Source organism: Mytilus edulis, chromosome 1 (genome assembly GCF_963676685.1).
Source record: "Mytilus edulis chromosome 1, xbMytEdul2.2, whole genome shotgun sequence".
NCBI lineage: Eukaryota > Metazoa > Mollusca > Bivalvia > Mytilida > Mytilidae > Mytilus > Mytilus edulis.
The window spans coordinates 71,188,505-71,203,136 of NC_092344.1; the positions used below are offsets into that span (position 1 = coordinate 71,188,505).

General features: G+C 31.9%; 1 protein-coding gene across 1 annotated transcript in view; it reads right to left on the reverse strand.

Moving 5' to 3' along the window:
• Positions 1 to 14,632, reverse strand: part of LOC139488483 (adhesion G-protein coupled receptor D1-like) — a 55,607-nt gene that overhangs the window by 39,460 nt on the left and 1,515 nt on the right. The window contains exons 2-10 of the mRNA XM_071274161.1: positions 10,384 to 10,417; positions 9,910 to 9,990; positions 8,964 to 9,074; positions 8,269 to 8,456; positions 7,275 to 7,374; positions 6,418 to 6,651; positions 5,771 to 5,968; positions 1,837 to 1,977; positions 224 to 340 (exon numbers count right to left, since the gene is read on the reverse strand). Of these exons, the coding sequence (XP_071130262.1) occupies positions 224 to 340; positions 1,837 to 1,977; positions 5,771 to 5,968; positions 6,418 to 6,651; positions 7,275 to 7,374; positions 8,269 to 8,456; positions 8,964 to 9,074; positions 9,910 to 9,990; positions 10,384 to 10,417 (1,204 nt within the window). The remainder of the gene's footprint in view (positions 1 to 223; positions 341 to 1,836; positions 1,978 to 5,770; positions 5,969 to 6,417; positions 6,652 to 7,274; positions 7,375 to 8,268; positions 8,457 to 8,963; positions 9,075 to 9,909; positions 9,991 to 10,383; positions 10,418 to 14,632) is intronic.

The window sequence follows — 14,632 nt, forward strand, 5'->3', positions numbered from 1 at the left end:
GTAAATTGTATGTAACAAAGATGTTAAAATGAGTGCTGATTATTTTTCTGGGTATAGAATCGGCTCACTTACATTGTCATTAACCTTTACGAATGAATAAATGGCCTTTTGTTAAAATGCTAATTTTCGCCACACGTTTATTGTCATAATGGCGTCATTGGAGAATCTTTTGCACTCAAGTGTCAGAAACGATGTTTTATTAAAAGGGTTATGTTTATCCTACCATCAAATCCTTCAGGACATGACGAGTATGCTGTTTGACCTGTATTTGTCGCGTTCCAAGTCAAATTGTGTGTACCAAAAGTGTATGTGTCTGTTTCAGGTGCACAGAATGCGGCATCTGTAATAAGAAAAACTGATAGTCAACAATCCTGTCCAAACGTCCAATATCCTTGATGTGTGGTTTTTTTAAATTTTACTCGTTTTTGAAAATGAATGACTTCGACATACGATATGTTTGTCCTAAGGCAAAGATGATATAAACTATTTAGATATTTTAAAGTTTAAATGATTAAAACTGTTTTGTGTTACTGGTGACTCCAGTTTAGAGGAAACGTCATGAGATTCAAAATGCTTATATACTTAAAGAATTGCAGAAAAAAAATCCCCAAATAAAAGTTAAATGTAAAAAATAATAAAATAGGGGGTATTGATAATTGTCAGGAATATGAGTCAGTTATTATCACATCGGTTGATGTGTTTGAGCTTTTGATTTTTTCCATTTAATTAGGGTTTTTTTCTTATTCAATTTTCCATAGAGATCAGTATTTTTGGGATTTTACTTTTTATGTGTTGGAGGAAAAAAACTGAGCATTACCTAGTGATACTTAAACGCCGTACTATCTTTGTTTACGACCAAACAAAAATCTCTTAGAAAACCGGTAGAAAATATATCTGGTGACTTAACACACCGACTCCTTGAATACTTTAACCATTTAGGGATTTTGGCAGAAAACATAATGTATAATGTACAGTCGATTTAAATCGCTCTAATTCATAACTTGACTGTATGTTGCACTTTGTAAATACAGCTGTTTCTCAAAACACGCCTCTTTTTGGGAGATCTTGAATATTCATAGAAAATTAATTTTGTTTACATACTGGTTTCCAGTTATGCTCTCTGTGTTCCATCTTATAGAGACATAACTTGGGAATGTTACCAGTAAATATACATGTGCATATTGTTTACATTAAAATCTGTGGTAGCCTTTCATTCGAGGTAGGGGCAGTTAAGAAAATTAGTGTTAGTTTAAACTCTGAGAAGTTCAGGACATATAAACGTTGAAAATATGCCGCACAGCCCTATATTTTGACCTTTGAAAAAAATTGTGGTGCATATGAACTTTCAATTCTACTATGAAGTTTTCAAAACTTCATAGTAAAAGCGGTACAATTTTAGCCGTATGGGAAATTGCATTGTCAATATTTACAGAAATGCAACCTGTAGCATTTTCAAAAACATAGCGCATCCTGTATACTGAAAACATGCACAAACTCAACATTATAAACTTATTTGCATATACTAGTAGGCTTGACCTTTCTCAGTACCAGTTTCTGATATTTTTACCATAGTTACAGTATGAATTCATCTCTACAATATTGCGGCCTTAGATATGAGTTTGATTTGCCTATTCTTCTATATCCTTGTCGTTAATTAAGCTTCAAACGTTATTAGTTATTAATACATCTTCTCGTTTTATGTTTTCGGTCTTAAACGTACATATTGAAATTAGATCGTTGGCCTGAAAACACAAAATCACAAGGTGTTATTTACGTTAACGAAACACTGTGTCACTGGTGACAAAACATAAAATAAATCAATAAGGAATGTCATACCTGCATCAAAAACAGTAATATGAATGGTTTTAGAATAACTTGACTGTCCATGTAGCTGCACTTCACATCTGATGGTGGTGCTTTGGAATAGCTCAGGTATGTTGACTTTTACTCCGTCCTTGTATTTTTCTTGACTTGCATCTTTGAAAAAAAAAACTAAAATTAGGATTTCTTGATTAAATACAAACAAACACGACTATGTCTTTTGTAAGATTGAAGTATCGCGACTTTCCACTTCTACCTTTTTTCTTTTTATTTGATGTTTGGTTGTAAATGTTTGATGGTGATTACAAAATAACGACTGGAAATGATAATAAAACAAGAACGTGTCCTAGCACACGGATGCCCCACTCGTACTATCACTTTACATGTTCAGTGGACCGTGAAATTGGGGTCAATACTTTAATTTGGCATTTAAATTAGAAAGATCATATCATAGGAAACATGATTACTAAGTTTCAAGTTGATTGAACTTCAACTTCATCAAAAACTACCGTGATCAAAAACTTTAACCTGAGCTTCGCACTATCTTTTTCTTTGTGCAGTGGACCGTACAATTGGTGGTCAATATTTTAATTTGGCATTAAAAAGTTAAATCACAAAAATACGGAACTTAGAGGAAGATCAATTGGGAAAGTCCATAATCACATGGCAAAATTAAATAACAAAACGCATCAAAAACGAATGGACAAAAACTGTCATATTCCTGACTTGGTACAGGCATTTTCAAATGTAGAAAATGGTGGATTAAACCTGGTTCTATAGCGCTAACCCTCTCACTTTAATGACAGTCTCATCAATTTCCGATATTTTTACATTGATGCGTTAAATAAACAGACACAATAAATATAATAGTCAAAATATGGGTACATCAGTCATCATCGTTTAACAATTTTAAAAGGAACAATTTAACAGAACACAAAGACATCTACTATCTACGAACACATTTATTGATTTGAGTGTCTGACGTCAGAAAATTTTATACGTCACATAAATTTGTCGTTCAATGTGCGTACAAATAATTTTAAAATTTTCATGGGAATGTTAGCATACAGGGTTAAAAATCAAAAGTATGTAAGAATAAATTTAAGAAATAGACCGAGATTTAAACTAGTCCAAAAGTTATATATAGAATTTATAAGAATCCAAAAATAGTTAATTCCACTACGCGATTGAATGATTTTGACGTTTGTGGTTCAACGTATATTGTAATTCATAATAGAAATATATCATAATGACATATAATAGAACAATATCATACTGACGGGATCTTTTAAAGTACAGAGTCACGTTATAAGAACAAAAGTCACGTTATAAGAACAAAATACAAAAAGTCGCAAATACAAAACAAACCACAAAAAAATGAAAGCCAATACAAACACATTGACGAGATGTATAAGTACCGAGCCACGTGAAACGGATATCACATAAAACCATTCAACAGTAAAAGTAATATTAATAATAGAACAAAGACAAATGAAAGAACTATAAAACACGTTGTTAAGATGATAAACAACACCAGTACGAAGAATCTATACATCAAGACCATCGTGTATTATTTGAGAAGTTGATACGGAATATTTATCAACAAGGTCTTGGTACCTTCCGATGAACTTTTTTAGAAAAAGAACGAGACGTTCTTTGACATACCCCTGTTTCATCAACTTTCTACTCAGACACTGATGACGTATTACAAAGTCTGAGTAGGAGCTGCAAGCTCTTGAATATCGAATAAGTTGGGAAATATATATCCCATATGCAGGTGAAGTTGGTATATTGCTACTAAGGTGGGGGAAATTTATGATTTCAAAATTAAAATCGTCTCGTTTGTCATAGATTCTGTTACTGAGATGACTGTGTAAGTCAAATTCGAGATATAAGTCTAAAAATGAGGCGGAGGAAGCCGTGTCTGTTGTTTCTTTAATCTCTAGTTCTGGGGGATATATTAATGGAACCCAATCAGAAAAGTTCGGATTGTTTATGGAAAGAACATCATCAATATATCTGAAAGTGAAATTAAATAATCTGGCTTCTTTGATTCTCTTGTTTTTTACAAGTGTCTGGTGGAACTCCGATTCATATGAAAATAAGAAGAGGCGCACAGTTTGTTCTCATAGGAATGCCGACAATTTGTTGGAAAAGTCTACCTCCAAACACAACAAATATGTTGTCGATAAGAAACTCCAGCATACTGACCACTTGTTCTTCTGTGTAGCATATTTTACCTTTTTGTTTGTCACTATTTACGAAATATGCCTTATGAAATCCCAAAGTAATAAATTTATAGCGTATGCTACCATTTTTATGTTGAAAGGCATTGTGGATTATTTCTTTTAGGCGATTTTTCAATTTCACATGGGGAATGGTGGTATACAGGGTTGAAAAATCAAAAGTTTTGATGGAACTAATTTCTGAAAAAGACCTTGATTTAAAATTGTCTAGAAGTTCTTTAGAATTTTTAAGAATCCACATATGGTTAATACCACTACGCGAGTAAACAGTTTCACAGTATTTCTGAAGACCCTCTTTCACTGCGGACAGAATTTAAGTCAATCTAATGGACAATTCTTTAGTAGAACATGAAGATGAGCCAGCAATATACCGTTGTTTGTACGGAATTTTATGAAGCTTTGGTATCCAATACAAACAAGGTAAGTCCTCCGATTTGGTGTTCAATGCAATGTATATTGAAGCCATGAAGGACTTATGATTTGCTAAAATCTCATCCTTGTCAAATGATATGTCTTTGTATGTGGGATTACCTGAGTGCTCCTTTATACCCAATTCTTTTACAAGACATTCGTAGTAATACGATTTACATACAAAGACAATATTATTTGAAGCTTTGTCAGCAGGAACAACAACATACTTATCATGAAGAGTTGATAGACATTTCATGGCCTCTTTGTTTCTGAAAACGGACTTTGGTCGATCGTTCACACAGTTTTTCAACTTGTGAACGCGACGTTTTATCAGAGACCTGATAGTTTTAACCCATTCTGACAAAGTGTCCAGTTCAACTTCTTCTCGCTTAGCCCATGCTCTGGCGTAGTCCTCAATGGAATCCATAATTATGTTGAAGTTATGGTTCCAATTGATGTGTTGGGGTTCTCTAACTTTAGGACCATGAGAAATCACCTTTCGGAGATTTTCATGTTGAATTATGTTTAGATCCCCAGTTATAACATGACCAGAGGGGCTGTAATTGTAAGGCGAGTGGGAACAGTCACATGTCGGAGGTTTTTTTAGGTATTGTTCTAAGTCAAGGTCCTGCAATGCTTGTTTATAGTTAAATATTTAATTAGTAAGATCATATCATAGAGAACATGTGTACTAAGTTTCAAGTTGATTGGACTTCAACTTCATCAAAAACTACCTTGACCAAAAAACTTTGTAACCTGAAGCGGGACGAACGAACGCACGGACGGACGAACGAACGGACGGACGAACGGACGAACGAACGGAGGCACATACCAGAAAACATAATTCCCCTCTACTATCGTAGGTGGGGCATAATACATATATTTACCTTCTTGATGATAGTGTATGATTATCAACATGCAACTTAAACTTTTTCTGGAAGCTATATTGTACCTCCAATTATTAACCTAACTCAAACCAATATAAAATTGGTAGTTCAGTACATGTATGTCTATTCTTTATCACTCCGATTATTTTTTTAAAGTTAGACTTGATAGAAATAAGAGGTCAAATAATAGTTCGTCATGTTTTGTTGCTATTGTTACTCCTCAACAGTGAAATTCATTATGAATCTGACCACATACTACCTTAGGCATGTCAAGGTAAACTGAAATCACGTCTTATAAAATGTAAATGTTTTATTAAATTGGAGACTTTTGATGTCCTTATTAGCACTACACTATTATAAAGATTTTTTCATTAACATTGTATTTTGACCAGTTGTAGCACTTACCGTATATGCCATTCCCCAAAAGTCTAAAGGTAGTATTTAGCTGATTGGTGATATTAGAAATAATTTCGCATGAAACTTCTGTTCCAGTTCCTTTTACCAATGTTGCTGGGTTTGCTACCAGTCTGAGAGCGTAAACGACGATGTCTACACTTGTAATTCCAGTTTCATTTTGAAATTTAACGATGCATTTTAAAGTACCTGTAAATATAAATATCATCGTTTGAATATGTCATGTCAGGTCATTTCATAGCTTATTATGAGGTATAGATTTTGCACATTGTTGAAGGCCTTATAGTGACATAAAGTTTTTAAATATGTCATTTAATTTGGTCTATGGTGGAGAATCATAACTTATTTTTATATCTCAATTTTACAGATTTAACTATTATTACTGATAATTATGAACATTGCATAATTCCTTCTATTCTTTATTTCAAGTTCATTGTGTAGCATATAAAACTGGTAACAAACATTTGTAATCAAATTTCTTTTTTTATTATAGATCATAAATCTTTTTTTTTTTCTTTTAATTTTGTAAATAGTTTGTTTTTCTTGTATTTGTATTTATTTGACGAGACATGAGAAATGAATTTCAAAAGATAAATTCCGAGTATAATTTAGCATTAAAAACACCACTTTTCTCTTACCTGTATCTCTTGGGTTTGTATTTCTGACTGATAGTTCAGAAAAATTGGTGTATGAAACTATTTGAAATCGAGACGACGGTAATGGTATTATTTCTGCGTTATTCAATGTCCATTTGTAAACTAATTCATCCATATCGGACTTTGTATTTGCCACACAGCGAACAGTAAAACGGTTTCCTTTAATCGCTGAAAGCTTTCCATTGGTGTCAACACTAATGTTGCTTATCAACTGAACTGCAAATTAACGAAATATTATTTGAGAGATTATCATTAAGTAAAAAAACAAGAATAAGCAGCTTTTAAATCAGATAAATATATGCAATATGTGTTTTGAATTTGATATACTAGTACTTATTATTTTCAATCATTCTTATAATATATATCTGAAATATATGACGACGTAAATGATAAAATATTTATCATTAAAATGAGTTATATATAAGCATTTCAATCTCCGGAAAAAATTTCCGGCAGACAACTAACAAATATGTCAACTTTTGCCTCATTCAAATTGCTGCGTAATTCCTTCATCTTAATCGAATTAAAAAATTATTATTGTATACCCAATTCGTCCTTTATACTTATAGATGTCACACTCAATTTCCATCCGCTATTTTATATACAAACTGAATCAAAATACTTCAACTCCCTTAGTTTATCAAAAATTACTTTGTTTAAAATCACTTCGTAGTTGATCTGCCGAATCGATGAATTCCAAGCTATTCTGTTTCTTTATCTTAAATTTCCTTACTTCTGTACATTATTAAAATAGTCTTATCTAAATGGCAGAAAACAAAAAGCTAATAGTCATACACATGAAAATATGTTAACTTTCGTGTGCTTAAAATCGTACAAACCAGGTGTTTTCTCGCAAATGTAGAAATATTCTTTTTCACATTTTTCGTCATTCCAGTTTCCGAGTTTATTCGTCTCCATGAATATGTTTCCGCATTTTTCCTAGTGTAAAACAATCAGATATAAAAACTTAGTTCTATAGTCTTCGTTTTGAATAAATATCAAAACTTCATTGTCTAATATCAGACCAGCATATTTAAAAAAATTATATATATATATTTTTGAAGCCCAGGTGGTCGTGTTGTATAGCGGGACGACTACAGTACAGGCGATTTGGTGTCACGATATCTCAGTAGCATGGGTTCGAATCTCGGCGATGGAAGAACAAAAAATTTGCGAAAGCAAATTTACAGATCTAACATTGTTGGATTGATGTTTAGACGAGTTGTATATATATTTATATCTTATTTTCAAAAACTAGCGTCAACATGAAATTGCAAAGATTAACAATTGAATTTTTTAATGTTCTTTCAAAGCTAAAAAAAATCTTTTAAATATTTGCAATTGTTAGACAATTTTATTATTTTCTTTCTTCTAATACCTTTCACTTTAGAATTGAAACCTTTGTTTGTATATTAATTTGGGTGTAATAGTGTTGACATAATATACATTTTGAACCACGCTTCCATTCTAAAAATGTACGCACGATCAACGCTTTCACAACCCTATAAAAGAGGCATTCAATAGTTTTGATTAATGATTATATTTTTTTGTGAAAACACGATTTCTATCAAATTTTTAATTTACCTGTGCAATTTTTTGTGGAAGCTCGTGTCATCATAAATGCTATAATTCAATTTGAAATGAATGTTGATTTCAGAATGACAGGAGATCTTGTTAGCCAATCATAATATAACTATTAAAGTGTAATGTACAAGTTATTATTACCATTTACTTTCCAATACAAACTCTGACATTTGGAAATTTCAAAACACCATAGCCATGCCTCTATCATGCATCAAGTAAAAGTAAGGGAAAAATCAGTCTGTCACTTACGTCTTCGTTGTTTGGTTCATTTGGATTCTCGTCACCATAATCCTTCATTTTATACCAGTTTTCATAGGAGACATTTGTTCCATCCACCCAATTGAAGATACTTAGATTATATGGATTTCTTGATAAGCCTATCCACACTCGTGCTGTTTCTCCGAAACTAACAGATGAAATGAATTCATTCACAAATTCTAAAAATAACAGTAAAAATTTAAGACCAATTTTACATAATAATAGATGTTATGTTACGTACCAGAACAAATGTACTGTAAAAGCTAATTTGCACCTGATGCACACCTCTCATCGTTTTAATTTGATTTAGAGGTCTCATCTTATTAAGACCAGTCTCATCTTATTAAGAGCAAACTATTTTAAATCCAAATAGCACCGTTCGAACAGTTCAAATACAGATGTATATGGCCATTATTTTATGTCCTTTATTGGTCAAAAAGCCGTTCAATTTGTTCGGTACTTATACATCTTTAGGTTTTGAAATCTTCGAAAAATACGCATAAAACATTATATTTTAATATGCCAGTTTAGAAAGGTTTAAAAGCTGCATTTTGAAAAAAAATAAAGTAAGGCAATACATATACAAATAAATTATCCGTAAAGATAAAAATGTAATGATGATAGCTATAACGAACAACACAAAATTCAATATATCTTTACTGTTACCTCAAATTAATAGCACATACTTTGTTCTCCTAGACTTTTGATCGTAACGAGATTGCTGTTTATTTTGGAACACTCTTCCTTTGCTTGTGACCAGCTCGATTTCTTATGAACGAGATTGTAACATTTTTCTTCTAAAAAAATAAAACTATACACATAGAGACAGACCAGCTAATATTTTACATCTTTTTGTAATGATGATGAGGAGGATGATGATCAATAAATATTCTTCTCGTACTTATTATCGAGTTAAAGATTATAGAACTCATACTTTTTCAAAAGTTTATCTTTCTAAACTAATTCCACTTTCAGTGTACACTACTTCGAATTATTATTACCATGGTTTAATGGTGTTATCATTATAACACAATTCCAAACTAAATCCCAATTTTATATTCTATTTTTAGCAATGTGCATGTGATGTCACTTTTTGTAGCGTTTGACACACATATCACAATTGTACTGTTGTGTACTGGTGTATTGTCGTAAATAAATGAGTTGTTCGTTGTCATTCCATGGTTTACATATTTTGATGAATCATTATATTAATCATGTATGTATTTCTCTGTCCTAGGGTTTCTTACGTTTATTTGTACTGAAGTGCTGTCACTTAATGTTATATAATATCATTTATATATTATTTAACATTTACGCTGGAGGTTTGGCTAGCCGTAAAACACGATCCAATCCACCATGTTTTCTTAAATGTCCTGCACCCAGTCAGGCATACGACAGTTGTTATCAAATATTACGTTTCTGTGAATGTTGGCGTTTGTTCTTGTTGCAGTTAAGTCTTCTGTTGTGTCGATGTGGTTTTTTTATATTATAATTGGTGTGTTTCATGCGGTTTTGGTGTTCTTAATCAATTTATGACTATTCAACAGCGGTATTTTACAGTTGATTTTATCCATAAAGAAAAGAAAAACATTTTTACTACTAAGAAATACAAAATAAGAAAACAAATCTTACTGAATGCTGTAAATCTAGAAGTACAATGCGAATCGATGATGACATCTTTTGTCGCTCTGCTTATTCTCCCACTAAAATCATCTAACGAAAAAAAAGATAGGTTAAAGATGTAACAAGTCATAAACATCAGCTAATGATTAATGAAGGGTCATGCCTTAAACTAGAGAAAAAGATGCAATACATCTAATCACTGGTGCCGCCGTCTGAGATGAAGAGTTCGTTTGTTGGGACAGTGATTTTTAAACACCGGTATTCCTACCTGGCAAATGAACGATTAATTGCCGCTATCATGTTAAAGACAGTAAGTACAGCCATATACAGATCAACATGATGTTGCTAAAATTGAAACAAGCTTAAACTTCATACGGAGTGAGACCATACACGAACGTCCTGTCATATCCAATGAAAAAATACTCAAGTTAACAAATCGACTGTATATATTTAACGAAAGCAAATGCTGTTTACTATACATACCTTTTCGGATCATATGTGCAACGGAACAAAATGCCTGTTGAATAAATAAACTTGTTGTTAGCAAAAATATAACCTAAAAAAAGTTTACTCTGTCATACAATTGAAAGCAACTATTGTTCAAATTGGTATATTATAAATAAGCTACATAAAAACTACTTCTATGTGTAATTGTACAATTTTGTTGTGTGTCTTCTATTTTCAATCGCCTCGATATAGCTTTTTTGTGCTAATGCGGCGTAAAGCAATCACCATGTTTGTTCGTTGCATTGTTGATTGTTTGTCTGTTTTTATTTTATTGGTTTTTTTTGTTTAAAGGTTCATTCTCCCCTGGGAACATTAACGTAAGTTGAATTGGCTATATTTTTTTTACCTTTAATTTATCCCAGGCCTGTAGCTCTTGCTGTTTAAAACCAACCTGGTTTGAGCTTAATATTTATTAAGGTAGATGGGGTGTCTAAATTTTTATCCATAGAATTTTTTAATAATTTGCCAAAACGTAGTTTATGTCATGCCTTTTAAAGAAAACTAATAAAAAGAATGGGTCACCGGGATTATTTTCACGCTACACGGTGTTCAAAATTGATAGATTTTGTATAGATTATGCACGGAAAACCCAATTTTCTGCAAAAAAGCCTAAACTACACCATAGAATTTTGAGATAACATATGAGAAGATAGCTTTAATAGTATGCTTTCAGTTAAGAAAAAGAAAAAAGGGGGTCACCTCACCTGTTTTCTTGCTACAATATAAAATAGGTAAATTCCTAACACATTCTATTGTAAAAGTACCTAAATCTGAATTATCTGCCCTTGTATTTCAGTTGCCTCCCCTTATGTAGCAAAGTTGGAAAAAAATTGATCAAATTTTATTAAACATGTCATTTTCTATATTGAAGTGAAGGTTCTTACACATGAATTACCTACTCCTCTAAAAATTTGCACATTCTATTAAAGATCCAGACCTTGTTTTCTGGTATTTCCTAATCCAAGATGGAGGAAGACACCCTATCTACCTTAATGATGTAGATTTTATAACAATTGATATGATGATACATGCAATATTATAAAAACAATGCATCGAAACAGATTTTATTAAGTAAACATGGAATCAATTCTGTTTCACTTGTGTTTTATATTGATCATCATGTGTGCATTCGTTTTTTTTATAAAATAATAACGAAATTCTAATTCCGACATATTTTTCATTTTGTTTTGGATACAAAAATTTCCTTTTATGCGGCCTCAATGAATTGAGAATCGAGTAATGTATACATGTGAAAAAGTCTAAATATATGAAAATCCTTCGACATATTTCATCCACTTTAGTGATTGAAATTTTTGTTTTGCAAAGTTCATTCTGAATATGTATATGCACGATCTTATTTACCTTCATTTTTTTAAGACCCATTGAAGATGACAGCAGTTCATGATGGTCAAACGTGAACATTTGCTGCATAATTTTCCTTTTGTTGGATCAAAGTCGATCTACATGCAAAAACACGGGCATTAAAATGAAAATACAGATAGCAATTATTCTGATCAACGTTAAACACGTTAAAAATTTAAACTGGGTTTATATGATGAGCTTGTAAACATTCACTGCTATGGAAGGTTTACTCTACGAGAATACCACGAGTCAAGTAGTCAGCATGAATTATCTGCAATATTTTCACAATTATGATATAGGCATGTTTTTTTAATAACTTATTTTATGCAGATGATGGAAATCTTTAGTGTTATTCTAATTTAATTTTGCCTTACCCTTTGGGGAGCCCCTGCACTAGATCTTGTGTGTCAGTATTTACACTACACGTCATAGTTTACACATTCTTGATAAGGAATACGATCAATATTTATGGAAATAATTTTTTATTTGGGATTTTATCAATTTTCCCTCCCTCCATCCCCCTTTTTCAACTCCTTTTCTTAATTTAGATATTTCTTGCGTTTTGCTTCTTCTATTTTATATACAAGGTGATTTGTTTTGACAAATTTTTTGGCTTGGCTTAGTTGACCACTTTTCAAGGCGAAGCTATTGTATTATGTAATATGTTATTATTGTTTTTATGTATTTTCATTCATTATTATCGTTTTGTACAGATGTATATATATTGTGTATTTTGATATTAAAGATTTTTTTACGAATAAGTAAAAATTTTGCAATTTACTTTCTAGTTTCTCCATTCATTTATACATTGCCCTTACGAAACCGTAAAGAACTTTTCGTCGGATTCTGACCCTTACATCTCATCAGATGGTTTGTTACGGTTGTAGGAAGATAGCATAAAAATGGTAACAATTTTTTTCGAAATCATATGGATTTTCTACCTCAGGAATGTAAATCGACTAAGCTATGAAAACAACCTTTAAACATGTAGGGCCTTCATTGCCTTTCAATTTCGTACCTTTAAGCGTCACAGATGGGTCGTTTGATAGGCGCATATATAATATATATTGTTAATTTGATGTTAAGAAAGAGTAAACAGTGTCAAACAGAAAATATCAAACTAAAATACATAAAATGTAATTTGTCGGAAAAAAAATAAACAATTATTGTCATTTTACATTATTTAAAAATGGTATCAGTTGACATAATAATTTGTTTTTCACTAATATCTATTGTCACTAACTTAACAACAATAAGTGGGAGAATATAAAAATAATCGTGCCATATTTTTATTCGACAGTTATAAAACCTATCAAAAAGTACATAACGGGATGTAGTTTATAAAAACTGTTAAATGCGGTAATCACATTGATATATAACGGGGGCGTAGCTGTCGTTAGGCACTTCAGGCACGTGCCTACACATATTTTTTTCACAAATATTTTGTTTTATCAAAAAAGATAATAAACAACGTTATTTGCCGGTGAAGTTGTCAAAACTCTTTAATTATCGAATGTCATGTGTACACTAGTATTTCGTCCTTAGTAAATGGAATATTGGATAGAATTGAATGTTTTTACGATTTAACCTTATATAGAAACTATAAACTAGAAATTTCGTTCAGATCATTTCACTTCTATCAACAACCTCAACTTAGACACATGAGTTTTTTAATTAGTTGTTGTTAGTTTTTAACTAGCTTTCCACTTTGTCTTCACCCGACTTGCCAATGTTGGTCGTCCGTTTGGCTGTGCAGGATGTACAAATACGCATGAGCAGTCACGTCTCTTCAGAATGGGGACATTAAATCCGATGCCTAGTTGTAGAGAATGCAACTCTTTGAGGAGTTCATAGTTGGTCTACTGAAAGGCAAATATCCAATTATCCCTCATTTTCCAATGCATGGCATTTTTAGATTTCCAGACCTCCGTCCTGGACGACACATATTACAGGACCTAGCTCAAAGTTGAATTTACTGTAAAACAAAATTTCAACGGTCCTGAACTTGCAGAAATAATTGACACTGAATGTAAAAAAAAATCAATCATTCAACTGGCTTCCAGTAATTTTGAGTACTCTCAAATCTGCGTGTAATGGCCACAATTATTCAAAATTCCTAAGCAGGTAGGAGTTTTACAGTAGAGAATATAAAGAAATACGAATTGTCTGTATGTGTTATTTGGCTAGGGTGAAGGTTTAAGATTCAAAATATTGATGGTTGATGTCTAGCCAAAAGGATAGTTCTATTATATGTCTTATATAGTAGTATCAGTGTTTACGTGCCTATTTTTTTAATGAAGCATCGTCAATATGTACTATTAATTAAGTAAAACGTATATATCAATCAGAACGGAATAGATATGATAATACCAAACAGGGTGTACTTCTTAATTAAAGGGATACGCTGATCTACGCTGGGCAATACATATTGTAAATAAAAAAAAATATATTACGGATTGTACTACGTTATTTAATTCACCAGTCAGATGTTATGGTACATTATTCATAATTCTTTGAACTTTTCATCATGTATATTATAATTATCATGATTAAATGACCAGTAAATTTTATATTTTGTACATAAAATTTGGCAGCTAAAACGCTGAAAACCGTTTTCGGTCGTGGCCCCTGAACCCCCTACCAGACCCCCTGCCGATTGGTGCCTACAGTTGACTGAATACCTAGCTACGCCCCTGTATAATATAACGAGATTATAATGTAACAGTTCGCCCATATTTCATTATCAACATTTATTGTATTGTGTTCTATGTTTAGCATGGTGTTCCTATTATGACAACAGTCATCAAGCATTTTGTAAACTAAACATACATATTACTGATATTAATTTTTAATTGGTTAAATT